General features: G+C 46.1%; 1 protein-coding gene across 50 annotated transcripts; it reads right to left on the reverse strand.

Annotated features, from left to right (window-relative positions):
- Window positions 1-65: 65 nt before the first annotated feature.
- ehbp1l1b (EH domain binding protein 1 like 1b) lies at window positions 66-27779 on the reverse strand. Of its 50 annotated transcripts, none has more exons than XM_090186906.1 (31): window positions 26729-27779; window positions 20567-20624; window positions 20341-20436; window positions 20121-20174; window positions 19804-19982; window positions 19538-19677; window positions 19301-19369; window positions 18279-18716; window positions 17632-17802; window positions 17285-17452; window positions 16646-17017; window positions 14951-15010; window positions 14589-14802; window positions 13296-13799; window positions 12365-12973; window positions 11810-12220; window positions 11087-11557; window positions 10354-10815; window positions 8505-9437; window positions 6649-7974; window positions 6035-6377; window positions 5742-5914; window positions 5481-5529; window positions 4797-5363; window positions 4573-4624; window positions 4356-4417; window positions 3680-3791; window positions 3405-3504; window positions 3159-3232; window positions 2915-3029; window positions 66-2565 (listed from the first exon to the last, which is right to left on the reverse strand). In XM_090186906.1, the coding sequence occupies exons 1-31, from the start codon at window positions 26830-26832 to the stop codon at window positions 2478-2480; spliced, it is 8574 nt and encodes a 2857-aa protein (XP_090043032.1). In that variant the 5' UTR covers window positions 26833-27779; the 3' UTR covers window positions 66-2477. The 50 variants fall into 50 exon arrangements, with proteins under 50 accessions (XP_090043032.1, XP_036789136.2, XP_036789135.2 ...); XM_036933241.2 differs by having other exon boundaries at window positions 3680-3800; XM_036933240.2 differs by having other exon boundaries at window positions 17614-17802.
- Window positions 27780-27812: the final 33 nt, after the last annotated feature.

Here is a 27812-nt window from a genome sequence, read left to right on the forward strand (position 1 = left end):
TTACGTTATCTGGTTCAGCTGGCTCCGGGGATTCAACTGTGGCCTGTAACAGTACACGTTGACACTTTCTTACCAAAGGAGGCTTATTTATTCATCATGCACAAATGTTATAAATATACTGAACAAAAATATAAACGCAACATGTAAAGCAGGGGTTACCAACCATTTTCGTTTAATCTACCACCAACTGTATTTTGCTCTGCCTGCATTACCCCTTAAGTACCTCCTCATGTGCATTATACCAGTAAGCCTATGGTCTCAGGAGTCTTCAAGTACCCCCAGGGGTCCTAGTACTACTGGTTGGGAACCACTGATGTAAAGTGTTGTTCCCATGTTTCATGAGTTGAAATAAAAGATCCCAGAAATGTTCCATTAGCACAAAAGGCTTATTTCTCTCCAATTGTGTGCACACATTTGTTTACATCCCTGTTATTGAGCATTTCTCATTTGACAAGATAATTAATCTACCTGACAGGTTTGGCATATCAAGAAGATGATTAAACAGTATAATCATTACACAGGTCCACCTTGTGCTGGGGACAATAAAAAGCCACTCTAAAATGTGCAGTTTTGTCACACAACGCAATGCCACAAATATCTCAAGTTTTGAGGGAGAGTGCAATTGTCATGCATGACTGCAGGAATGTCCACCAGAGCTGTTGCCAGAGAATTCAATGTTCATTTCTCGACCATAAGCCGTCTCCAATGTCGTTTTAGAGAATTGGGCAATATGTCCAACCAGCCTCACAACCGCAGACCACGTGAAACCATGCCAGCCCAGGACCTCCACATCCAGCTTCTTTAAATGCGGAATCATCTGAGACCAGTCACCTAGACAGTGTGTTTCTGTCTGTTATAAAGCCCTTTTGTTGAGGAAAAACTCATTCTGATTGGCTGGGCCTGGCTCCCAAGTAGGTGTGCCTGGCTCCCAAGTGGGTGGGGTCTATGTACCTCCCAGGCCCACCCATGGCTGCACTCCTGCCCAGTCATGTGAAATCCATAGATTAGGGCCTAATTAATTTATTTCACATGAAGTGTAACTCGGTAAAATCATTGAAATTGTTGCATGTTGAGTTTATACTTTGTTCAGTATAATAGCGCACGATCACGATAATATAGATATTGAGAAATGACTCCTCATTCACAGAACACAATGACATCCCTCCATGAAAAAAAAGTGAACAAGTACCACATAAGATATGACAACAAATTAGAGGAAACTCCCAATTTTCTTTTTAAACTTCAAAAATGTATTATTTATCATTCCCTGGTTTAAACAAAACATATTGTGTTCGAATGTCCTTTTTAAAAAGAGGCTGGGACAAAGTAATACGCCATTGCATTTTCCATTGGACCAGTGGTTAGTAACAAATCATCATCATCATCATCATCATCATCATCTGTGATAATAGAAATGTGAAACTAAAGGTCTTTGCTAACAAACAAAAAAACATGAAAAGAACTGCAGTGCCAGGTTATAACAGAGTATAAATATTAATATTTACAGGATGGCATTTATTGTCCTGTATGTATTCTAAGTAGTACTACTAGCTTCTCTCTACAACTAAAGTCTCACGTTTTGTTCACTGTCCACTTTTCCTTTCATTTCGGGGTCGATTGATTGACTGTTCATATATGCTCAATATGACACACACCGAACCCAAACATTTCTCATGCAAAATGTCCAAACCATAAATAAAATAAGGATTGAAAATTGAAAACACATATTCGACACCAGAAAAGCTCAACACGTGGTACTCTCGCAAACTTGAGTCTGTCGTCAAACATCTGGGTCCAAAGTAAAACACAGAACGGTCAGTCCTCCTGTGTACAGAGCCCTTTTAATATTTTGTGCGAAACCACCAGACCGTTCTTTTAATAGCCAGTTCCACCAAAGCATTAAGGCAAAGCGCAAACTATCTAATATAGTTGATTATCGTATATTGTCAGACCAGATAAGATCAATGACATGTTTACAGATGTGAGAGTAGGCACTTAATTACGGAACCACTTATCTTCTTGGTGGGCTAAAGGTGTGTACACACACACACACACACACACACACCTGTTGATACAGTGGGCTTTCTGTCTACTGAATGACAGAGTAAGGCATATTGACTGACAACTGTAGAGGTCCTCGTTTTTTCAATCAAAAGTTTGAAGTGGATGAGGGACCTTCACCGTACAGGGGGAAATTTGGTTCAAGTATCTCCAAAGGGGAAGGCACACAGCTCCAGCATCCCAGGGGACGTAATTGATCATTAATGACCAGTCCCAAAATCCCAGTTAAGGAGAGAAAACACTGCTTGACAATCATCCCATCGGTAGAGAGGGCTTTGGATTTGTTGCTGGGGTGGCAGGTTCCTAGGGGTGTTTCATACTGTAGGATGCTGAGTGAGTGAGAGCTTGATATGAAGCAGGGATTGTGGAGGTTTAGTTCCTGGATGGGTTGGTATTTGTCATTGTCGTCCCTTCTCTCACTGTAGCACACACTTGTCTTTGTTGCTGAACTTCCTGCGTCTAAGCTCCAGCCCCCGCTCCAGGCGCTCATCCTCCTCAACGGCCCTGAGGACACACACACATATAAACAACCGGCACGCTACCTCATCATATCAAACATATGTTACATGCGCGTGAAGCACATGGGGACGTGTGAAACGTACCCCTCGGCCTTAAGTGTCCCGCTTGCGTCGCCTCGTTAGCTAGCTTTTGAGGCGGCGCGATTGGCTAAGACGCTTGAGGGAGGGCGGGCATGTGTGTTTGTGAGGCAGAGGTCCCCGAGTTCACACCAGGTATGGGCCCGAATCGGGAGGGAGTGGCACTCGCTATGCGAGCAGCATGACGTCCTATACACATGCTTGGTGTTTCAAACTGTATACGCAATGGCTGTAACAAACAGATGGACTAGTCTCACCCTCGCTCTTTGGCGTCCATGTCTCTGACCAGCTCGTCCCGCTGGTTGACCAGAGAGACCAGTTCCTGCAGCAGGAGCTCCTCCCGGTGTTGCTGGGCCTTAGTCTTCTGCCACTCTGAAGAGAGGGAAGACGAGGGAAGATAACATCACAGTAATTATGCACGGCCCGACTGCATTGGGTCTACAGTCGTCTCACCGGTTGTGCTCAATGTAAACGAAGGTTCTGCTTATGCACGGGACTAACCTTCATTGGCCATCATGGCTCGGAGTTCTCTATTCAGTAGCTGAAATCTTTTCTCCAAGTCCTGCTCCTCCTGCCTGTGAATACAATACATCCGGTTAGCTGCCCTCTGCTGGGTACACAAAACAGAGCATACTATGGCACATGTAGTTAGACGGCAAACTTCAGGTCAAAACCATTTGCTAGTAACATGAACGTGTTACGTATTCTTAAAAATAATAGATGTGTGAGTGGTGTGTTGTGTCTTACAGCAACTCCAGGTGGTCCTGTCTCCTTATAAGGGCGTTCTTCTTGTTGACCAGAGTGAACCACTCCTGGATTAGCTTCTCTTCCTCGTCCTGGTCGCTACCTGGAGCAAGTGCACAATGTCCACAGTTAAAATGGCACCTTAAAAAGGTGCGTTTTTGTTGTTGTTGCTGTATATACACTAAGAAAGTGAATCCGTTGATAAGCACACATAACGGTATGCCTGACACGGTTCACTTTAGGTTCAGCACCCTTTTGATACCTTTCGTCATTCTCACCTGATTCCATCAGTCTTCTGAGTCTCCTCTCCACGACGCCTGCTCGGTTGTCGATGTGCTTCTGTTCAGTCTCCAGGGCTTGCAGCTCACTCAGCACATACTGACTGGTGTCCTGCAGACGCTGACCATGAAGATACAGAGACACACATTGCCAAAACGAAAACGGACAACAGACAGATGGGAGGACATGTAAGGAGAGACACACAGATGAACATAGATAGATGACAGACAGGAAAAGGCCAGAAGATTAGAGGGAGAAACAGGACTAAAGGCAAAGAGAAGACCAGGAAATAAATATGATATAAATTAAGAGTAGTGACGGACAGGTTAAGCCTTGGACTAAACGCCACAGAGGCCTAGCAGTAAAGAGGTAGTGACGGACAGGTTAAGCCATGACTAAGAGCCACAGAAGACCTAGCAGTAAAGAGGTAGTGACGAACAGGTTAATCCATGACTAAGAGCCACAGAAGACCTAGCAGTAAAGAGGTAGTGACGGACAGGTTAAGCCATGACTAAGAGCCACAGAGGCCTAGCAGTAAAGAGGTAGTGACGGACAGGTTAAGCCATGACTAAGAGCCACAGAGGCCTAGCAGTGAAGGTAAAAAGAGAAGCCTAAAGAGAATACAAATGTAAACAGTCAAGTGGATAATAACATGACGTAAAGGTTTGAACTGACCAGAGTATCCTCCTCCTGGCTTGAGACACTGGACTCCTGGACAGGCACTGGGCTCATTGTCTCTGCATACAGAGCAAACAGTTGGTCATTAGAATATTTACTGAACAAGGAAATCACAGAGACTGCAGCCTTTCATATCACGCTTATGCACTGTGTCAATTTCTGTTGTCGGCTCCTTCAGTTCAGGTAAAAAAAAATCTCCAGGTAAATCTCCTACCTGATTCTGAGGAGCCGTTCTTCACTGCTCTGTCTGATACACTTTCAGCTGACTGGACAGGAGACACAAACACAATAGATGTTATAGGTAAAGAGAAACATGGCCTCGTGTCAAGAGCAAAACATTGACAAATGAATAGAACATCAATCTCCGTTCAAATGCAAGAAAGGAGTTTTAAAAGATGGGAAAATGGCTTGGGAGAAAAGGCCTCATTCAGCATGTACCTCTGTGCTCTTGGATGTGCTACTCTGTTGCTCCAGCCCATCCCCTTCATCCATAGACTCACTCTTCAGCCGCAAGCGCCTTTTCTTCACCAGGTCGGCATCCCTCACGTGACCAAATCCGGATTTCGCTGCAGAGGCGTGTGACCTGGGTGGAGGCACTGGGGTCTGTGATCCACCCGCTCCCCCTTCCGAACCCCCAGCTCCGCTCCCCTTCTCCTCCCCCTTTGTCAACCGTTTCGTCCGAGGCGGTGGCACTAGGCTCCCATTGGGCTTAGAGGCCTGTTCAGTCGCACCGTCCTCCAGGGAGATGCTACCTTCCTGTAGCTTGCGGGCACAGAAGCGAGCAGCAGCATCCACGTCAGAACCCTGACTGGGCTCAGTCACTGCATAGCTGGACTGGCTGCTGTTGTGCTCTATCTGAAGCACACTCAGCTCCTGCCCCATAAAGTGGGTGCGGATCTGACTCAGGTAAGTCATGACGATCAGGCGGTCTGGCACAGAGAGCAGTACCATGTCTGAGGGCTCCATTAGACGGGAGATGCCCAGCGCGGCAAAGCCATCAAAGGCCTGAGAGAGAGAGAGGGAGGGGGGTCAGGACAAAAATGCTGACTTCTGTGTTCCTTATAGACGTGATGTGTGTTTATTATTATACACAGTGATGTACAGAAAATATGACTTTTTCACCTTCTTGTTGTTTAACTTGATGTCATTGGTTTCCAGTGCCTCAAAATCTCTGAAAAAAAACCCACCCGTAGTTAATAGAAGGACACGGATGGAACTTCCTGATACTATTTTGTGAGAAATTCGGCTGTATCCCTGTACAAAGGTGGAATAATTATTCAAGTACATGCATGGACTCATAATAAAGTTGCGTGACTTTCCACGTTCAGACTAGGACGGAACATTGTCGCTGGGAATTTAACTGATTAGCGATTAAGTGCTTACATCTTGTCGGGATAGAAGTGGTGTAGGATGGCACAGAATGCCAGGCCATTACGCCAGGAGGTGTTAAAGTTGGTGACCCTCACTCCCTTATACCCCTTCGTAACCTCCTGGCACCACTCCAGCAGAGACTTGCTGGAGGTGACCAGCCCGGGACTGGGCAGTGGACCTGACATCTGAGAGGGACAGAGGGAGAGAGACCTGTTATAGCTACTGACAGTCTCATTGACATATTCCATGTTCAGCTGTGTTTGAAATATAATGAACTGAAAAGGAAATATGAGAATCAAATGTACCTCCTGTCGGCTGAGGACTAGCACATCTTTCGTATCGGCTTCATCCTTGTCCGCCGTGGTAGCGGAGGACCCCGGGGCAACTTCCTGAAGGACCACAGGAAAGGAAAGGGTTTTCTTCTTGCTGCGTCGGGGAGGTACAATCGTGTCCGACGCTTGACCAGAGGTGACCCCCTTATCTGCTGGGGTCTGTCCATTGGACTGTGGCTCTTCACTGCCTGGGCTGGTGGCTGGGGGCTGGTCGTTCCTCTGGGTTGTGGTGTCTGGTGCGGATGGCTGGGTGGCTGAGCATATCGTTGGGACAGCCAGGTCACCGGACGTCTTTCCCTCCTCAGCCGTCTCAGATCTAAAAGGGATAGAAATGGTCGAGATAAGATGATGGGACAGCCAAGTAAAGTCAGCTGATATGTATAAACTTCTGATCTCGTTTCAGTTACTCTATTGTCCTGCAGACATACAAAAACAGCTTACAGTTATGCACTGATCCAAGTCAATAGTATTCGTCAACAGTATTCAACTGGGCAAGGAGTTACAAGAGCCCGATGACATGACCTGATTAACGTCAAACCAGGCCGCGCCAAAGCTAGACAATGTCATGGGTTGTCCTGCTAACTTACTGTTCATCCACCCCGTCCACTGGTGTATCTACAGTGCACAGAGTAGCATCCTGTTCTATCTCAAGACCATCCTCCTCCTCGACCCCTGATTCAGGCACCTTCCCAATGAGGACTGTTGCCCCGGTTTCAGTCAATAACAAGCGCTCCTCTTGGGCAGGGACACGGTAAACTGTAGAGAGCGCACCGCTGTCTACTTTCAACCCTGTGTCAACAGGTACCCCATCTGTCACAGTCTCGGTCATCGGGATACTTTCCTCAACCTCCGCTGGCTCCTTTGAACGGACTGTCGAGTTCACAGCAGAGTCTGATGATGTCATACCCTCAGTGGTTGCCACCACCGGATTAACCTCAGTAATCGTTTCTGATGGGCTACGATTTGAGGAGGCGGCGGCTATGGTGGAGGGCTCACTAATGATTTCCTGCCGCCCTTTCCTTCCATCTAGATCTAGGAGGTTTGGCTCAGGCCTGTCTAGACTGGCTTCCTGAGGGACCACTGGTAATGGAGTCTCTTGTTCCTCACTGGCTTCGGAGGCTGGGAGATCTTCTGGGTTCAGAAAAGGGTCGTCCTCATGGAAGGAGGGGATCAGGCGTTTCCTGAAGCGCGTGGCAGGCACAGGCACAAACACAGGCACATCTGATGGCTCTTCTCCTGCCATCTGACTAATCTTAGCCAGCAGCAACATTTCCTCCTCAATTAGGCTTAGGTCCTCTTTGGGGGGTTCCGTAGTGATTATGTGAGGGACCTTGGGACATGTAGTAGGTGTTCCAGGTTGAGAGGGCCGTAGAGGCCATGGGACCACTGAGCTGACAGAGACATCTTTCTCTGGGACATCTTTCTCATCATCACCCTCCTTTGCTAGATGAGGCTCGTCATTGGCTCCCTTCTCTCTGGCTGTCACCAGAATGCTATCTGAAGAAGTCGTTTCCATGGCGAGGATTAGTGGTTTTGGAATGTCTTCCTCTTTAGCGTCAGTGTTAAAAGTCTCCTTTATTAAGCTAGATTTGCTGCTCTCACGTGCCATTGCCTCACTATCCGTATTATCGGGTGGTGGAACAGTTTTCTTTTTGATTCGCTTTGGTGGAGCCAGGCAACTGGCAACAGGGGCCGTGTCTTGACTAACTCTCTCTGGGCCTACTTCCTGAAGAGGCACTGGAGGAGTGCATTTTTTTTTGTTGCTGCGACGACGGGGAAGTGGCTCCAGTTCAATGGTTCCAGTAATAGGTCCTGCAGGGTGGGACCCCACTGATGTGGCCTGCTGTGTGGACACACTATCAGGGCGGTTGACCTCGTGCAGAGCAGGTGGTGAAGAAGAGAACACCGCTCGACTGTGAAACAGAGATATCAACGTTAGCCATCTGGCAAGGCTACGATAGCAATTTCCCCAAAATGCAGAGGGCCACACAATCCTCGACCACGCCACAGTCAAAAGGCAACGGTCCGACAGCCGAGGTGTGGCAACAGTAAACATCAACACGGCAAGCTCACTATCAGCTATGTCCAACATTTCACTGGGTTCAGTTTAAAAGTTGTTTGCAAAAACACTTTCACTTCCACATGCAAATGCACATTCAGAGGACTTAACATCCAACAGTTAAACCCTCGCCTCAGGCATGGTAGTAGACTGGACACAAAGATCTGAAAACCGCAAGTTCATGTGAAATAACTTGATGAGAAATCCGAAAAAAAAGATCATTCAAAAATAAGCAAAGACAACTAACTGTACCACTCCAGAAGCCGGAGTACAAAAACCCAGCCACAACCTGACAGAGCTCCATTCCTACTACATGAATACAATCTGTCTCATTAAGCCATGCAGGAAAGGAGTGCAGAGAGCGACAGGAGCTCAGGCACTTACCCTGCATCCATGTACAACTCTGCTAGCCACACTGTGCCTATATCCTCCTGCCCCATCTCAAACTCCAACTCATCTGAATCGCTGTCAGGCATGAACACTGTCTTGGTCTTTCCCTTGATTGTCTCTTTACGGGCTTTAGTGTAGTTAACGATAGGGGTGGCGTCATTGTCTTCCAAGCACTCCTCATAAGCTATTTCATCCAGCTCTGCTTCTCTCAGTGGTGGGAAATTGTCTGTACAGCTTTCTGCATCCTTTTCGTTTTCTACAGGTGGTAACAAAGGTGGACGAACATCATTCTCTGGTTTACCCTTCGCAGTGTTCGTCTCCTTCAGTGGTTCTGTGCTCCCCTTCAGTAGTTCTGTGCTCTCCTTCAGTGGTTCTGTGCTCTCCTTCAGTGGTTCTGTGCTCTCCTTCAGTGGGTCTGTGCTCTCCTTCAGTGGGTCTGTGCTCTCCTTCAGTGGGTCTGTGTTCTTCTTTAGTGGGTCTGTGCTCTTCTTCAGTGGTTCTGTGCTCTCCTTCAGTGGTTCTGTGCTCTCCTTCAGTGGTTCTGTGCTCTCCTTCAGTGGTTCTGTGCTCTCCTTCAGTGGTTTGGTAGTCTCTTTATGTGGTTTGGTGGACTCCTTCAGAGGTTTGACCTCTTGGTCAATTTTGGTGATTGGGTCCTTGAACATCTCTTGCTCCACAGCAGCTAAACACAAAGTCTCCACTAAGCTTAGCCTGCCAGTCTCTTCAGTCGTTTCATTCTTGTGGGCCAACTGGACAGGTGATGAGTCTGTGACCATGACTGGGAGTTCCTCCAATGCATCAGAAAAGGCTTCAGGTGGTAGGATCTCAAACTCAGATGGAGAAAGTGGTCTTGAGTCTGGTTCTCCTACCTCATCATTAGACATCATTAGGCCAGATGGCTGAAGTATGGAAGTCACAGTCTCATAACTAGGGAATGGGGATATTTGAACAAATATTTAGGGGATATTTGAACAACGTTTTTAGGTTACATGTACAGCAGGCATGGAAGATGCAGTTCTTTTTCAATGGACTTTAAGACATATTTCAAGGTGACATTCTACAATTCAAATTTCCATCAAATCTTTGAACATATACACAGAGTCCAAAACATTAGGAACAACTTCCTAATATTGAATTAACACCCCCTTTTACCCCCAGAACAGCCTCAATTTGTCGGGGCATGGGCTCTACAAGGTGTCGAAAGGGTTCCACAAGGATGCTGGCTCATGTTGACTCCAATGCTTCCCACAGTTTTGTCAAGTTGACTGGATGTCCTTCGGTTGGTGGACCACTCTTGATACACACAGGAAACTGTTGAGTGTGAAAAACCCAGCAGCGTTGCAGTTCTGGACACGCTCAAAACCGGTGCGCCTGGCACCTACTACCATAACCCGTTCCCCCGTTTAAAGTCACTTAAATCACCCTCTAAATGGCACACATTCACAATCCATATCTTAAAAATCCTTCTTTAACCTGTCTCCTCCCATTCATCTACACTGATTGAAGTGGATTTAAGTGACATCAATAAGAGATCATAGCTTTCACCTGGATTCACCTGGTCAGTCTGTCATGAAAAGAGCAGGTGTTCCTAACGTTCCTAATGTTTTGTACACTCAGTGTAGATGTGAAATCTTTCAAATTGGTTGAAACAAACGTTGCTATTTAAGCGTCGCATCTTATTGACGACATGTCTTCACAAGCAAAAAGCCGGCGTACACAAAAATAGACACATTTCAGATTCAGCCGCAGAGTCAAGAGCACTTAAAGAGTCCCTAAAATGCCTGTGGCCATGCTGATCAAAGATGTCAAAGCCGAGCAAGCCTCGGTCGCCCGTCAGACTTACCCTCTGTACATGGCCCTCACTAATGCTCTCATGAAGACATCAACATCAAGACCCTCCTCCTGTACAGCTACGGGAACCTGCGCCAGCCTCCCCAAAACCTGCTCATCTTCCAACTCTTCTCTTGTACTTAAATCTGATGCGTCCACGGAACTTTTCTTCCACTCCGGATCTAGCTGCTGCTCATTGTCGGCTTGTCCTGGGCCGACCACGGAGGAACGAGACTCACTTTCACCTTCTTCACTCTCAGTGTTGACAACAGCACATTTTTCCAGGTATAATTGCTTCTTCTTCTTAGGAAGGCGAATGGGGGCCTCCTCCTTTGATGGCGTGTACAATTCCACTGAACTGTCACAGTCAAAGTAAATGTCTGTTTCTCTATTTTCCTTGGAGGGAGACGGGAGGGGAGTGTCCTCTAGGTACTCAGTCAAGTGGATCTCTGCTACAGATCCCTGTCCAGATGGGCTGCCACAGACAGATATGAAATGAGACACTTGATTGGACACTAGTCTGACACCAGCACAAGGACCAGAATCCATAGAGATTTCTACTAAGGGGAATACGACTAGTCTCCAGAAAAGTTATAGCCTAAACGCAGTGTTATTGGCACTTTTGGGTGAGCATTAAAACATGTATGAAATGTCAACACCACCACAAACATGCATGTCTAATGTAAATGTACCTCACACGGACACTACATGCCATGCCATGAGGAGTTTAACCCCCAGTAACTTACCCTGTTTGCAAGGTACTCTTTGTTGCCTCCAATGTGCTCATGCCTACTCCCTCTGTCCCTTTCTCCTTAGTTTTCTCTTCTAAAGCAGCCCATAGAGGCTTCTCTGCCTCTACAGCCCCCGTGCTGGGAGGACACTTCATATCGCATAGGTCCTCTTCGTTTAAATCTGACTCTCCAGCTGGAGAAATGGCTGCTTCCAATGACACAAGCGTGTCTATCTGCAATGAGCGCTTCATGGTGGAGCTACTGAACACCTTCGTGGAGAGGTGCCGAGGGGGTGTAGACGGTGAAGTTGATGGTTCACTGTCTTTACCCTCCTCTACAATAGTCTCCTTTAGAAGTGATTCAGGAGACTGGGGTGTGGGCTCTGGGGTAGGTGGCATTTGGAACACCTCTGATTCATCGGAGGTGATCGTCTTGTGACCCTCATCTCTGGTAATGCCAGCTTCTGGCTTAACAGCTTTGTCTGAGCTGAGAGGGCAAACATATGGGAATTACCTCAGTATTACTGTAGAATTAGCCTACACACAGTGAATATTTTGCAAGTTCAGACACACTCAAAAGAGGTGTAGGACACGGCCAGGCATCGTCATACATTTGAAGTGTTGCCAAGGATACCCACCAGACTATAATTCACACTTTTTACGTTAAGCTTTAACTGGGGTAACTCTGAGGTCATCGATTCCTCTCAGTGGTATAGAGGTGCCTCCCTTCCACACTTACCCTGTCTCCGGTGATTCTACGCCCGGCACTAGCATGTTCTCATCGACTTTCCCCTGTTCCTCTCCGAGGACTTCATCTTTGATCGTCTCCTCTCCAGAGTCCTGCTCTGGTTTCGGATCCTGAGCGTTCTCCTCCAGGGCCTCCCAGAGGGGAAGCTCTGCCTGCGCCACTGCATCCTCAGCTATGGTCTCTAATGTCAAGCTGAATTGGACCATAGGTTCAACAACTTGATATTGAGGGGGTTCAGCCACATGGGGTGTCTCTAAGCTTCCTGGCGTGGCATCCATGGTTTTCACTATAGAAATAGGATTACTGATATTTGATAGTAAATCTATTTCTATGGTTTTATCTACACTGACACTGCCTGACAAGGGAAATGTGTCCGCTTTTGATGACACGTGGTCAGAAGAACTGAAAGAGAGACGGAAGGTGAGACGGAACAGGATATGGAGTGGGACAGAGGAAGAGAGAGTTTAGACAATGAGAAAGGTTGACAAGGTTAAAAGGACATTTCGTAGTGAGAAAAAAATGTAAACAAAATGTGCTCTCACTTACCGCTCTTTCTGAACACAGCCATTAACCCCTCTGTGGGCTTCCGAAATGCCTGCCTCCTCTTCCGTTGAATTCCATTCTGAACTATGTGACTCCTCATCACTCCTGTTAGCTTGAACTTCAAGGGGGGCCGATTTGTGCTCATCAGCTTGTGATAATGAGGCCTTCTCATCCTGGGGTTGATTGTCCATCTGTTTCTTGTCCTCCTCTTTGGAGCCCATAACCTCCTCAGCCCATGATGGCCTTTTAGCTTTGATTGGCTTTTTCTCCAGAGGAGGGAGCTCTTGAGTATGAATACTGGATGACTCAGCTGGTGTGGATGTCATACTGGGAGGACAAGCCTCCAGGGCAGCCATGTTTTTCATAATTTCCTTGTCTTCATCTGACTTGTTGAGGTCATATAAACAGGGAAAATCAGGTGTCGGCCTTTGTTTCTCCTGCTTCTTCTCCACGGGCTTCTCTTGGCCTTTGCCGTGCTTCTCGGCTGTGTCTTCACACGTGATGTTTACAATCTCTGGAAGTAGCTGCGTGTCAACTGGCCTGTGCTCTTTTGATGTTGCCATTTTTGAATATGGCCCTGCCGTTGAATTTACATCAGCTTCCTGTTCAACACTGAGAGACAGGGACACTGATGTCAAGGGTTTGAGCGTCAATGGAGATATTATTCTCAGAAGTGGGTGTGTACGTGTGTGTTCGTGTGCATATATGTGTGTGTACGTTTGTAAACACATTTGTGTGTGAAGAAAAGAGGTGCCATTCAATAAATACTTAAAGAGTGCCTGTATAATATAGCCAAGTATAGCGTTCAGGCTCGTAAGGATGAGGATACATCGTCACATAAGGATGAGGACGGAAAAAAACCAGACTTCTCTAAGAGGCTGCCTTGAGAGAAAACAGCAGCACTGTCTGCTTGCTGACAGAATCTCACACTTACCCTCCAGCCAGATGTTCCATTTGAGTCTTCAAGATGCTGAATGGCGACCTCTTTATTGTGTCCGCTTTTGATCCCTCTTCGCCTGCGTTGTCCTCCAAAAACAAGTTACCTGCCGTGACTGATGGATCAGGCGTCTCTATGATTACGTCATCAAAGTCGAGCTCAGGCTCAGCCAATGGCGGCTTGTCTGCAATAAAAGGTGTTTTGTCCAGGGTCGAGGGAGAGGAGTCCTCTGGCTTGGCAGGTTGATAAGGCACTTCCTTGGTCTCATTGGACGTCTGTTTGAAGCCAGACTTCTTTCCGGCCAATGGCGGGATATCAGCACTAAATGCTCCCAGGATGTTGGTAGAAGGCTCTTTAGGGGTAGTGCTCTCTGGTGCTTCTGTCTCCGGGCTAGAGAAAGGCCATGGAGGAGGGAGCGCTGGAATAAGCTCCGCTGATTCAGAGACTTCTGTGGGCGTAGGGCCAGGGATACCAGTTGCTGGGCTGCCATCTTGCCCAGAACTGAGGAACAAAGATACTTGGTGTCAGAGCTCAGACGTTCGAGAGCAGGGAGGTTTCCCGGGGCGCACAGCAGGCAGGTCACACACACACACACACACACACATCAGGGTCATGATTTGGAAGCACACAGTGTTAGGGAGGGTTGTGTGTTTTATAGAAGGTGAAATGAAAGTAGCAGTAACAAGACAGAGGAAGGGGATGAGTAATCGTGGGTGGGGAAGCATGCTATGTAGCTGGGTATAAATGGAAAACAAGACCCTACATACATAAATTCCACTCTCATGCCACTCTCTACCACTCCTCCCTGTTTGAGGCCATAAATAGGCCTATTTCTGCCCTTTATGAGTCAACAGAGATCCATCAATCAGGAAATCTCCCTACGGCATGTCTCTGCAACATTGCTGTGAAGCTGAAAGGCGGGCAAAGATTTCTTTCACTCCATTAAACACTTGCAGCCATTGGCAACCATTTTGCGATTAGTCTCAAAATCATAGCAACCAATAGCAACGAAAAGGCTAAAGCTGCCCCATTGGTCAAACAATTGTGAAAAACGATTCATAAAACGCGGGGCTTTCAAAGTCAGCACACACAAACCTCGTGCATGTGCTTATCTCAAACTCACAGCAGACATGTTCTTCTCATGCTCATAGTGTACCACACACGCACAAGCTTAACAACCATATAACCTCGAACACTGTCTCACACTTCAACCACAGCATTTGAAAATGGAAGCGTTGAGGTCCCAGCTGCGAAGTGGCTGTACAGTACACCACCCACTAGGGAACTCACCCTTTGATGGTCCCGCCATCTTTCAACCCCACGGCTTTCTCTGACTCCGGTCGGCTCTCCCGGTCTCTCTCCAGGGACGCAGAGGCTTTTTGGTTGGCGATCCTGATGGTGCCAGCAGTTCTGGGGGAGCGGAGAGACTCGTCCCCTCTGTTCAGGGCCAGGGGAAGGGTCTCACTTGAGACAGACAGGCTCTGCTGCTCTGACAGTTTTGGCCCTGGAGGGGGTCGGGAGACATAGACCAGTCAAACAAGGTTTAACAGCATTCTTAGTTATTATAGGGAAAACGACATATTATGCTAGAATACAATCCAGTACGTCAATATATTCTGTAAATATAGCAAGAACATGGCGGAATATCTCACCAAGTGTAGCAGGACTGTGGTATTCCTCTTCTGTGAGAGTATTTAACTCCCTCTGGATCTCTGTATATATAAAAAAGAGGCACGCATAACGTCATGGGGATAACATAGAACAATGTTACTTCCGTTTAAACGTTGCATTAGTGGGTACAGTATGACATTGTTGACACTCAGCGGTGCATGACGTGGTTCACAGGAACAACTTGTCTGGACTAAGATATTACTGGCAGCGGTAACAGAATGCTCTCCTCCATTGCAGCTACGTGTTGGGTACTGTCTACTAGTCCATGAGCCTGGGGGGGGGGGGCGCGGGGGTTCGGTTGGGTTCACTTGGGATGACGATGTCCCCTAGGGATTTTTTTTTTTTTAAGGTCTATGTCCCTAGAGTGGGAAAATGTGTGATAGCAGTGCAGCAATTGGAGCAATCTCCAGATATCACTCTCTTTCATCCCTACCAATGGCCTGTTAAAGCTGCCGCCGCGCAGTTCATTTTCTTTACCGAGAGCTTCTCAGCTCTGTTTTGGAAGCGGTGCGTTGATGATATGCTCTTATCTATTCAGTTGTGTGGGTTCGGAGTTGGACACGCTCTCTGTTTCTCTAGTTTCCTACTTCTATTTTCTATTAGTTTACAATTCTAAACTTTGGTGAAAAGGGAATTGGAACAACATCAAGTAAGGCACATGTCTTTTTGTTACCCTCGGCTCGCAGGCCTGCTCCTGCCCATTACTACCCCCCCCCCCCCCGGCTATGACTAGAATGAGATTTCATACAGATATGCTCAAGCAAAATGGATCCAATAAGACCCCAGTTTGGCTATAAAATGTCTGTTTTAGCTCTGTGTGTGCAATTTCATGCTTCTATCACCAATGTTATGATCCACAAACATAGCTGCCCCACTACATGGCACTCTGTGGCTAAGCTTCCAACATTCTAATGCCAATGGCACAATATGGCCGATTGCGGGTGCTTACAAAGTTGGCTTTATTGTATATCATTTGAAAGGTCATTTTATGACCTTTCAGAATCACTTGCTTGTCAAATCATTTATACCAGGTCATTCTGATATGCACCCTAGAGGTCAAAGGTCAGAGTTCTGTTGACACGAACATTCCCCCCAAAAAATGTGCCTGACGGATAGCTGTGAGTCTAAGCATTCCAAATGATATATGATTAAAGGGTATAAGTGAGCAATAACTTGTTGTATACTGACGCTGTTTGTAATAAGGGTCAAATCCCTAGGGGGGAAAATGAATGGGATGGAGAGATGAAAGGAAATGTGATAACCCAATTGTTGTACTGCCATCACACACATTTCACGACTCCAGAGACCTAGACCTTCCAAAAACAATCCCTGTGAAACATCCTCACCACATTTGGGGGAATGGCTCATGGACTATACAGACAACTGGGCCTTTGTGCAGGATATATTCTTAGCTAATTACACCACTTCATTGGTACTGTGCCTTCAGCACTGTGCATAGGCATTGAAATGAATTTAGTAACAGCTAAAATTGGCAGTGGAATAGTGTGCTTGTCTCAGTCCTTTGCCAACAGGCAGTGAACCGCAAGGGACAAACTGGCCAGAATGGTTTTATTGATGAAACGAGGCTGATGTCATAGACCTAGTCCCCCCCCCCCCCCTCCTCCCTCCCCCACGCCCTGATGGTATTCATGCTGTGAGACCTGTTGGTTCAGTACCTGACTGGGAGGCAGTGAGAGCTGCAGAAGCAGAGGCACGGACAGTCGCAGGAAGCAAAGGGACAGGCTTGGGTAGAGGGTCAGAGAGAGGGGCAACGACTAGGGCACGTTTACAGTGGTTGTTAGAGCGAGGAGAGGGAGGGTTGCGAGAGAAAAGACACTTGACGGGAGGTGAGGACTTTGGGAAAGGGATGGAAGGAGGACAGTGAGGGTCACACAGAGCATCCAGGTCTGGGCTAGTCAGCAGAGGGACAGGGGCCATGGAATCCCTGGGAGAGGGACAGGAATAGGAGGGGGACAGGCCAGAGACAGAGGGGCCACTGGGGACTGACACAGGCCTGGGCCTCTCCCACTCCCTTTGCCGGATGGAGGCTGAGAGCAGAGAGTTGATGAAGGGGAGAGGTGGGGTGAACGGGGAGACAAAGATTCATGATTGCGGGTAAACAGAGGAAGAGGGGAAGAGAAAAAGTATATAATTAGTTCATCAACCACCATTAAGAGTACAGACACAGCAGCAAGTAAGCGTCGGCTCACCCTCCAAGACAATACAACGGAAGAGAAGCAATCTACACAAGCTATAACCACTGAGGTTAAGTAACACAAAGTGGTCAGCGCTAGAGATAGAATGGGGTTCCATACTTGGCGGAGTGTTGGGGAGCTGAGGTTCGGGTAGGGATGGCTCTGCCTGAGACAGGGCAGTAGTAGCAGTGTTTTTGTCTTGAAGAGATGCAGCAGAGGAAAAGATAGAGGGGGAGGACGGACGCTGTTGAGTCGATACAATCTGAGGACGGAAGACATTTGAGCGAGCTGCAGTAGAGGAAGAGAGGGAGATAGGGAGAGCGGGCATCAGGCATGATGGATAAGACAGGACAGAAAGATGATAGTGAAAAACTAGAGCATTAGACACTCAAACCGAGTTGAACTTAAAGACATAGAATAGCCAATGTGATAAGCAGGTGGCGTTTGACCTTCCATGCATCCGGTACCTCTCTGTGGGCCGGAGGGTAGAGAGGGGTGTTGAGAGAGGCCAGAGGCCAGGGGCTCAGCTGGTCTAAACTGGGGCCGATCGGGGGCCACTTGACCAACACCCCGGGGCTTCAAATCCACTGCAGGGCCACACAAAGCCCCCGGGAGACTACTCAGAAAAGACACAGGCGCTAGGAGCAAGAAGAAAAGGAAAATAGGGAAGAAAAATAGCAGAAATAGATAAATAGTAGAAACCAAAGAGTGAGAGTGAGGACTTGGTGGAAAGAGGGACACTGCAAATAGACATGCAGTGATGTTACTTCTACTTTCCTTCCTGTTAATAACGCAGAGAACATTTCTGTTAACTTACAGTAACACTGGTATTCTCTTCAGAAAAAGACTTCAACACAAGCAAGCAGGTTCAAAAGTGCCACTGGTCGATGCTGCTAGTCATTTGTACGTTGCTCAAATCACTCTCATAAGACAGCCCAACCCCAGACATTACTACACCATGCCATTGCCTGGGGGATACTTTTGTTGAACAAAATTAAAAGGCAATTCATCAGCAATTCAGGGAGTACCATCATGCAGATTTAGAAACAAGTTGAGCGTCATTAAGCACTTGTCAAGGCAGCATCATTCAGTCCATCTGCCTGGCTGCGGGTACCTGAGCCGCTGCTGGAACGGAAGATTTTGGGCAGTGCCGGTGGTTGATAGTGGGTAAAGGCAGGCAGTGAGGGCGCTGATGATACGGAGGGTGGTTGATGGCAGGTAAACACTGGTATTGAGGGAACTGGGGGTCCTAATGGCACTGAGGGAACTGGGGGTCCTAGGGGCCCTAATGGCACTGAGGTAACTGGGGGTCCTAGGGGCCCTAATGGCACTGAGGGAACTGGGGGTCCTAGGGGCCCTAATGGCACTGAGGATGAGGGCACCAATGGGACTGGGGGCCCTGGTGGCCTGGGGGGCTCAGGGGAGGGTGGCACAGAGCGTGCATGTCTGGAGCGGGTTTGAAGACGGGGAGAGGGGGTCAGGGGGACAGGCAGGGGGGGCCTTGAATGGAGGACAGGGACAGTGCCAGCTTTGCCACTCTCTTTCCCACAGGCTATGGGATGAAGAGGGGGATGGAGAGACAGAGGGAGAGGTAGATGGAGATGGAGAGGAGTATAAATAGAAAAAGATGGAGAGGGGAAGGGGAAGGGGAAGGAAGGAAGGTAGGAAGGATTAAAAAAAAAGACAAGCAAAGAAGTGGAATGATATGACAGGTTAAAAATGAAATGACTGTCATAAATCAGATACAACTTCACAACTGACATTTCCAAGAGAACTAGCTAGCTGCTGCATAGCATATACATAGTTTCTAAGTAATACTGTTGCTCTCTATTACTTGTTCTTGGCAGTCCGATATCTTTGGGGAAAGTATCTGATTCAATGGAACATTTGACGACGCAATGTGGTGAATAATGTAGAATCACATCGCTGGGGGATCCATCATTTTGTAATGTTACAATTGTCACTTGTACGGAAATCCATCGATATGGTTTCTCTTTCAAAATGATTGAAAATCCTCAATACATGAGGTACTATGGTACATGCGGTACTATGGTGGGATGATGGGAAAGGAGTTACAGAGGTGAAAACCAAAGGCTAGAACAAGACGAAGAATAAGAGGAAGAGAGGTAAGGGTACCTATGACAGGGGGATGTTTTAGAGGAGAAGGCCTCCTTTCCGGGAGGCGCACTGGACGAGCAGGAGGAGCTGGCAGAGAAAGTGGAGAAAGAAAGCAAGAGAAGGAAAAAGTAGGGACAGATTATGATAGAAAAGTGAGGATGCCGTTATTCGAGTCATGTGACAGAAAGAAAGGCAGATACAGAGCGCCAAAGAAGGTACGGTTTTGATCTCATGACATTTATGATTCAGGTATACCTGCGGCCGCTTTGCTAATGCTAGCTCCAGCACTGAACCTCCTGTCGTCCTCCTCGTCGCTCTCGTTGAAGTCGTCAAGGTTACCGATGTCTGTGGGTTTGACGCTCATCAGACTGGCCAGACTCTGCATGTCCTCGTCACTGCGGGTAGAGCAACACAGCATTGCCACCTCGACACGTAATGAAGTCGCTACTGACGTTAAATTACTGCAGTACGGCTGGTAATTCTGAATCTACCGTTAGCGGGCTGTTATGGGACGGACTCACGTGGCTTTCCCTTCTCTGAGAAACACACAGGACAGGGAGAGCTTCAGAGTGGCCTCCAGCACCTTGACAGACAGCGGCTTCAGCTTCAATGTCAGGTCTTGCTGAGTGGGAGTGGGACTGGCAAACTTCTTCATGTTCACGTCCACTGAAGCCAACACCTTACGTTGGCCCTTCGTCTCCTGCAAGACAAAGCAGCAGGGATACATTCACGAGTGGGCTTTAGTGGCACCGTTAGCTGGCCTTTGAATGAACGTCCATATCTCAATGCCGGCTGTTGTGAGCGACTGTAATTAGATTGAGGCAGAAAGTACACTCACACTCTCAATGACAAACGTCCAGTCTTTGTCTTCAAACACGTCGGAATGGGGATCCTAGTGGGTAAAGCATAGGGAATGAAAATAACAGGGAAATATGACACATGTTCCACACATTTTTGTACGTTGTCAATTTACAATAGAAATGTATACAGATGAATCAACACAGAAACAAACAGCTCTAGAACAGTGTACTCATGAATAGCCGTGGGGTGAAATTTACCCTGAAGAGTGTGAGGGAGATATCCACATTTTCAGGTACGGGCCACACCACCATCCCCCTGTATGGGTTCTTGATGCCCGGCTGCCATCCATGAAGCTAGAGCGAGAAATCAAGACAACAAGACTACATCAAAATGTTATACAAGTTACGGCAATGCATCCTTGCCATCCAAGTGGGATAAGAGATCTGCTGTTTATCTTTTAAGTACATCTGGGTGAGTATTTACCTTGGAACACATACGCCTATTTCTTCTGGTCCAAACCACCCTCACTTTATCTGGTTGCCTGAAATCATAGAAAAAGGATGATGCATCAAAACATGAGACAAGAGACAGTGAGAAATGCAAGAAATTGTTTTGTAACTTCCTTGCATCTCGCAACATACGAGAAACGGTTGAGCATGAAAAACCCCAGCAGCGTTGCAGTTCTCGACACACTCAAACCGGTGCGCCTGGCAACTACTACCATGACCCGTTCAAAGGCACTTCAATATTTTGTCTTGCCCAGTCACCCTCTGAATGGCACACATACACAATCCATGTCTCAATTGTCTCAAATCTTCTTTAACTTGTCTCCTCCCCTTCCTCTACACTGTCTGAAGTGGATTTAACAGGTGACATCAATAAGGGATCACAGCTTCCACCTGGATTCACCTGGTCAGTCGATGTCACGGAAAGAGCAGGTGTTCCTAATATTTTGTACACTCAGCGTTTAAAATAAAATTGCAAACACCAACACACAAGTTCTGTATTATTTGTTTGTTTACGGAACAATTGTCTGAGAAGAACGGGGAATGCTCCCCCAGTCAGTGTCATTACTGGTGGTTAAGTTACAAAGTATGGTTTGTTTTACACAAACAGAACAATGCAACGGAATCGAGCCCAAACAAATGTTATTATTCACCGACAGATGAAGAGGATGGATAGCAAACAGTAAAGGGGATCTTGTGAGAGTCACATGATCACAATCAGCTGTCAATGCCCAGGGGCTGGAAGAGACACAGTGTGTGTGTGTGTGTGTGTGTGAAGCCAGGGATCCTTAAAACTACAGTTCTATGCTACGCAACATACTGTAGCTTTGGTCCAGACTTTCCTTACAAATGCCTTTCAGATGCATCACTATGGAGAATGCCAAACATTGCCTCATACACATCCTCCCAGCGGTACCTTATCAGCAAGCCATTGGTATCGCATGGTGACTACCTCATTTAACACATGTGGACTAATTCGTAACATCACACAGACTTTGTCAATACATCTCACACCCATGCCAACTGAATTACTGTAAAACATAATATGGTTTCCTATATGTCTATTGGTGAACTACCAGAGGTGAATGTTGGCATTATTTTTTACATGACATAATAATGCATTCCTGAAATATGAATACATTAAATATGTCATACACTATTCTATCCTCCCTCAATATGTAACATTATAACAGTGTCGCCCTGACTGGGAGAAGTTTTCAAACCATTGTTTTGGCCCTTGTTTTTGTTAGAAAGACGATGAAGCTCTGGCTTCTGCAACACAGGAAGAATGGACGGAAACTGCAATAAGGCACGTGACCTGGCTCATGGCACTGTATTCTTGAGGGCTTTTGAGGGTGGGGTACCTCACAAGAGGAAGGAACCATATTTCTCAATCCCTTTTAACCTACAGTGCCTTTGGAAAGTATTCAGACCCCTTGACTTTTTCCACATTTTGGTAGGTTACATACAGCCTTATTCTAAAACTGATTAAATTGTTATTTTCCCTTCATCAATCTACACACAATCCCTCATAATGACAATGCAAAAACAGGATTTTAGAAATGTTTGCTAATGTATTAAAAATAAAAAACTGAAATATCACATTTACATAAGGATTCAGACCCTTTACTCAGTACTTTGCTGAAGCATCTTTGGCAGCAATTACTTGGGTCTTCTTGGGTGAGACGCTACAAGCTTGGCACACCTGTATTTGGGGAGTTCCTCGCATTCTTCTCTACAGATGTCTCAAACTCTGTCAGGTTGGATGGGGAGTGTCGCTCCACAGCTATTTTCAGGTCTCTCCAGAGATGTTCGATTGGGTTCAAGTCCGGGCTCTGGCAGGGCCACTCAAGGACATTCAGAGATGTCCCGAAGCCGCTCCTGCGTTGTTTTAGCTGTGTGCATAGGGTTGTTGTCCTGTTGGAAGGTGAACCTTTGCCCCCCCCAGTCTGAGGTCCTGAGAGCTCTGCAGCAGGTTTTCATCAAGGATCTCTCTGTACTTCGCTCTGTTCATCTTTGCCTTGATCCTGACTAGTCTTCTAGTCTCTGCTGCAGAAAAACATCCCCACAGCATGATGCTGCCACCACCATGCTTCACCGTAGGGATAGTGCCAGGTTTCCTCCAGAAGTGACACTTGGCATTGAGGACAAAGAGTTTTATCTTGGTTTCATCAGACCAGAGAATCTTGTTTCTCATTGTCTGAGAGTCTTTAGGTTTCTTTTGACAAACTCCAAGCGGGCTGTCATGTGGCCACTCTACCATAAAGGCCTGATTCATGGAGTACTGCGGAGATGGTTGTCCTTCTGGAAGGTTCTCCCATCTCTACAGAGGAACTCTAGAGCTCTGTCAGAGAGACCATCGGTTTCTTCGGCACCTCCCTGACCAAGGCCCTTCTCCCCGATTGCTCAGTTTGGCCGGGCGGCCAGCTCTAGGAAGAGTCTTGGTGGTTCCAAACTTCTTCCATGTAAGAATGATGTTGGCCACTGTGTTCTTGGGGACCTTCAATGCTGCTGACATATTCGGTACCCTTCCCCAGATCTGTGCGTCGACGCTATCCTGTCTCGGAGCTCTACGAACAATTCCTTCAACCTCATGGCTTGGTTTTTGCTCTGACATGCATTGTCAACTGTTGGGACCTTATATAGACAGGTGTGTGCCTTGTGGAATGTGGAAAAAGTCAAGGGGTCTGAATACTTTCCAAAGGCACTGTATAGTCCATGATTTCTTATGGTATAAGTATCCCCTCCCTCTTTGTATGGCTTTATAATGTGTATCCAGAAAACAGTTGAGCAGATTGCTCACTTATATTGGTTGTAAATTGTAATACAAGCAAACAGCAGGCCGTGTTAAATATATTTAACATATATTCGAAACATATTGGAGTTCCTCTGTAAGAGACTCCTTCCTAACACTAGAGAGTTAATAGGCTAATGGAGCCTGTTGAGGAGAACATAGAAAAGCAGGGCCAAATTCAGTTCTGTCTCGGGTTGCAGGCTAGTTATAGCAACATAGCGAATGGGAGCCAAAGGGCATGTTTGGGTGGGGAGGGGGCTGGTTTGAAAGCATAGTGGCATCACAGGGCACAGAAATAGACTGGCAGACTGGGACAGGCAAAGCCATTAGGACAGGAGGAGGCATGTCCATAGTCCTGAATAACCAGAGACCAATATGACTCACATCAAAAAGCAGCCCGCTGTGTCATACTCCAGCTGTCATAAACCCAACCAGAGGCAAGACTGATCCTTGGTTGAGTCTGAAGACTTTGACCCACCTGCTAACTAAAAGCTACAATCAATAGCGAGGCTGTCTCTCAAAAAACCTCTGCCCTCATTGGTTCTCATGTTAGAACAGCTTCTGACAAAACATGAGATGGACAGTTCGATCACTCTTCCTGTTTGTGTTATTATGAGTGATATCCAGTTCAACTATTGGGTGCAAGGCTCCAAGGATTATGTATGGATATTGTATCAGATTCAAACAGTCTTTGTTTAAGTCTACAGCTTATCTATTAAGAAATAATGATCTAATCACACTAATGCAGAAGACACATTTCAATTGAATAGATTCAGTTGGAATACTGACTAGGTATCCCCCTTCCCCTTTTAATGTATTTTACTGTACAGTACACAATAGCATATACTATTGCTCTGTTGCAACATGAAAAGATAAGCAAGAACGTGGCATGATTGGCAGGCCTGATTGCAAACTACATTGTCGTTGTATAGCCTACTATGGTGCAACTCAGACACTCATTGAAAGATCCCCCGTTGTCACGGCTAATGGAAAATAAAAGTGCCAACTAACTTTAGTATTCCGCTAAGAGTGAAGACACTGTTGTTTTAATTTCATCAATTAGTAGGGTTTTGACGGAGGCTCTTCTCCTCTTTGCTTAACATCAAAGGGTAATTGATGACATGTCGACACCGATGACATCAACACAGGTATCCTTATTAACAACACAAATGAATAAATACCAACAAATTCAATCATGGTGTAAAAAGGAAAGCTAAACGTTATATCACACTGGAAAACAATTGCCCTGCTACCCAGTATCTGGTCATGTCAGGGCATCATAATCATAATTCATAATGATCCAGATCCTCCTGCCAGTTGAGTGGACTGAAGTAATGGCTGTCATTAATCAGTCTGACAGTGATGTAGTAGGCTAGGAGTATTGATGCCTATTGGGTGCATAAAAGCTACAGTAGGCCTGTGCCCATTGCCTACTATAGGTTCACCAAAGTAAACGTGGAAATGTAAGGGCTCGAAGAGCTTCTGTTATTCATATTACTGTATCAGAGGAAACCAACCTGGGCTGTAATTCGGGACTCTTCAATTCGTATATGCTATGGTATGTATTAATCTGTGCTGTGAATGTCCATCATTCATCTTGTCTGATATGTGACGAATTGCGATTCGTACAATATACTACAAATTTGCAAAACGTATGATATCATACGAAATCCAATTTGTTGTGGCTAACGTTAGCTTGGGTAAGGGAAAGGGGGATACCTGGTCAGTTGTACAACTGAATGTATTCAACTGAAATGTGTCCTCCGAATTTAACCCAACCCAGAGAGGTGCGGGGAGCTGCCATAATCGGCATCCACGTCGTCGGCGCCCGGGGAACAGTGGGTTAACTGCCTTGCTCAAGAGCAAAACGACAGATTTGTACCTTTTCAGCTCGGGGATTCGATCCAGCAAGCTAGGCTAAGGGTTAAGGGTAGGGTTAAGGTTAGGAGATGGGTTAAAGGGTTAAGGTTAGGGGTAGGGTTAGTTAACATGCAGTTGCAAAGTAGCTAAAAAAAGTATTCTGAAAAAAATATATAAATGCAACATGCATCAATTTCAACGATTTTTACTGAGTTACAATTCATATAAGGAAATCAGTAAATTGAAATAAATTAATTAGGCCCTATAATCTATGGATTTCATATGCCCTCCCAGGACCCCCAATGGTGGGCCTGGGAGGGCATGGGCCCACCCACTTGGGAGCCAGGCACACCCAGTGGGGAGCCAGGCCCAGCCAATCAGAATTGTTTTTTCCCCACAAAAGGGCTTTATTACAGACAGAAATACTCCTCAATTTCATCAGTTCTCTGGGTGGCTAGTCTCAGACAATCCCGCAGGTGAAGAAGTCGGATGTGGAGGTCCTGGGCTGGCATAGTTACACATGGTCTGCGGTTGTGAGGCCAGTTGGACATATTGCCAAATTCTCTAAAGTGACGTTGGAGGCGGCTTATGGTAGAGAAATTAACATTAAATTATCTGGCAACAGCTATTCCTGCAGTCATCATGCCAATTGCATGCTCCCTCAAAACGTGCGACATCTGTGGAATTGTATTGTGTGACAAAACTGCACAGTTTAGGGTGGCTTTTTTATTGTCCCCAGCACAAAGTGCACCTGTGTAATGATCATGCTGTTTAATTAGCTTCTTGATATGCCACACATGTCAGGTGGATGAATTATCTGGCAAAGGAGAAATGTTCACTAACAGAGATAAACAAATTTGTGCACAAAATAAGATTTTTGTGTGTATGGATATTGGGATATTTTATATCAGCTCATGAAACATGGGACCAACACTTTAAATGTTGCGCTTATATTTTTGTTCAGTATAGTTGCAAAGTTGCTAATTAGCTAAAATTGTCAGTGATGAGATAAAAAAAAAAAAAACACGCAATCTTTGGGTTGCTGGACGTCCACGTTATACACACATCCACCCCTGCTTTCCCTTAAGTAACCCTCCCAAACGTAATTAGGTGTCCCGGTACTAATTTAGGCGTCCCGGTTTTGCGTTTATTATGTTAAGTCTAGTATGTGAGACCAGCAAGGTTGCAACCAGGGCTGAGGAAACAACGAACCACATCTCCTTCCTGAAAGTGTAACTATTGTCACTTGTAATGACGGACTAGGGCCCGTTATGGGTTTGATCCGATGGTTTTGATCAAATAATGGAATAAGTTATTTGACATGAAGCATAAACAGTGGCCATGTTGTTAGGCTGCGGAAACCTACTTTTAAAATAGAAATATTACAAGAAGAAACGCCCGTAATGGGAGCAGTTCAGACGACGTGCATCATTTGGATGTTGTGAAAAGTAGCCTAGTTACTTTTAAAGCAATAACATAACCTACCATTTCTTAGTGCATTCCAACACAAGTTCTTGATAGGACGCCACAAACTGGAATTTTGACGCTTTCTTGCCAACGCGTTGTAATCTTTTCCAAACCGAAGTCATAATTTAGTTCAGGTAATAAAAAAGTTTTTAAAAAGTAAGTTCCTCTTCTCTCTCCTTTCAACGTCGGCTAACCTACGGATGGCTGTACAATGACAGTTCGTGGTGCGTGACACCGATGTCTTCAGGCTGCCGTGTTCAACAGGGACACGCCGCCGATGAAGTTTCATCGAGTTGAGTCAACTGTCGCCATATCAACTAAACGCATTGAAGAAAAAACATGTGGCACGAAACTACGGTAGCCTCACTATTTAACAATTTATACGCGGAACCAATTCCACTTTCGTCCTCATCTCAACACTTCCACATGATTCGAATATGAAAAGCAAAAAAAAAATGCAACAGGTAGTCAGTCCTATTCCCAAGGAAGTCCGTGTCGACAATTCGTTTAGGTATATAATAGTTATCATTCAGCCAGCCAGCCAGGGATAGAAAACTGTCCGATAAAGCCACCATGACACATTTGACATTATAGTAAATTGAATACGCTCCCCAAGTGGTAGCCTATCATTTGTTGCGTCTGTGTGGTGCAGATAGAGAAGGGGAGCGGTATGCAAAGCATTGATGATGCGGCAGTATGCAAAGTTGTCTCTGTCTTCTGCCTATTGGTACAGCAATGGTAACAACTATAACTCCTCAGACTTTGGATTGGTCCATTGTACGCTGCCACTGCCAGTATGATGGCCAGTGAAGAGCATAGACATTAAGGGTGAATCAGACTCATCCAACTAATCCAATTTTGCTGAACTTGATTCAAAATGAATACTATATGCTGAATTGTTCACTCAACTATCCTAGAAATTCTGAAAGATACATTGAAGCCATGTGTAAAGTGCCCTTGCCTATTTGACACTTTTATCCTTAATGGCTTATTTATATTTTAGGAATAGCATTTTTTTCCCCTTACTTCTCTAAAAGGTTTTGTCATTCAGTTTGGGTCAAGACACATTGTACAATAAGATAATGCATGAGTTTCCATGAGG

The sequence above is a fragment of the Oncorhynchus mykiss genome, chromosome 10 (genome assembly GCF_057628025.1).
Source record: "Oncorhynchus mykiss isolate SJ-2025 chromosome 10, ASM5762802v1, whole genome shotgun sequence".
NCBI lineage: Eukaryota > Metazoa > Chordata > Actinopteri > Salmoniformes > Salmonidae > Oncorhynchus > Oncorhynchus mykiss.

What these genes read in the sequence shown, in the direction of transcription:
- ehbp1l1b (XM_036933239.2), bottom strand. Translation starts at nt 26,832, where the DNA reads ATGACTTCGGTTTGGAAAAGATTACAACGCGTTGGCAAGAAAGCGTCA. An exon ending in TCTCCCTCACACTCTTCAGG is followed by an intron (nt 20,175 to 20,340) that starts GTAAATTTCACC and finishes TTTACCCACTAG; the next exon opens with GATCCCCATTCCGACGTGTT. An exon ending in CAGAAGACTGATGGAATCAG is followed by an intron (nt 3,505 to 3,679) that starts GTGAGAATGACG and finishes CACTTGCTCCAG; the next exon opens with GTAGCGACCAGGACGAGGAA.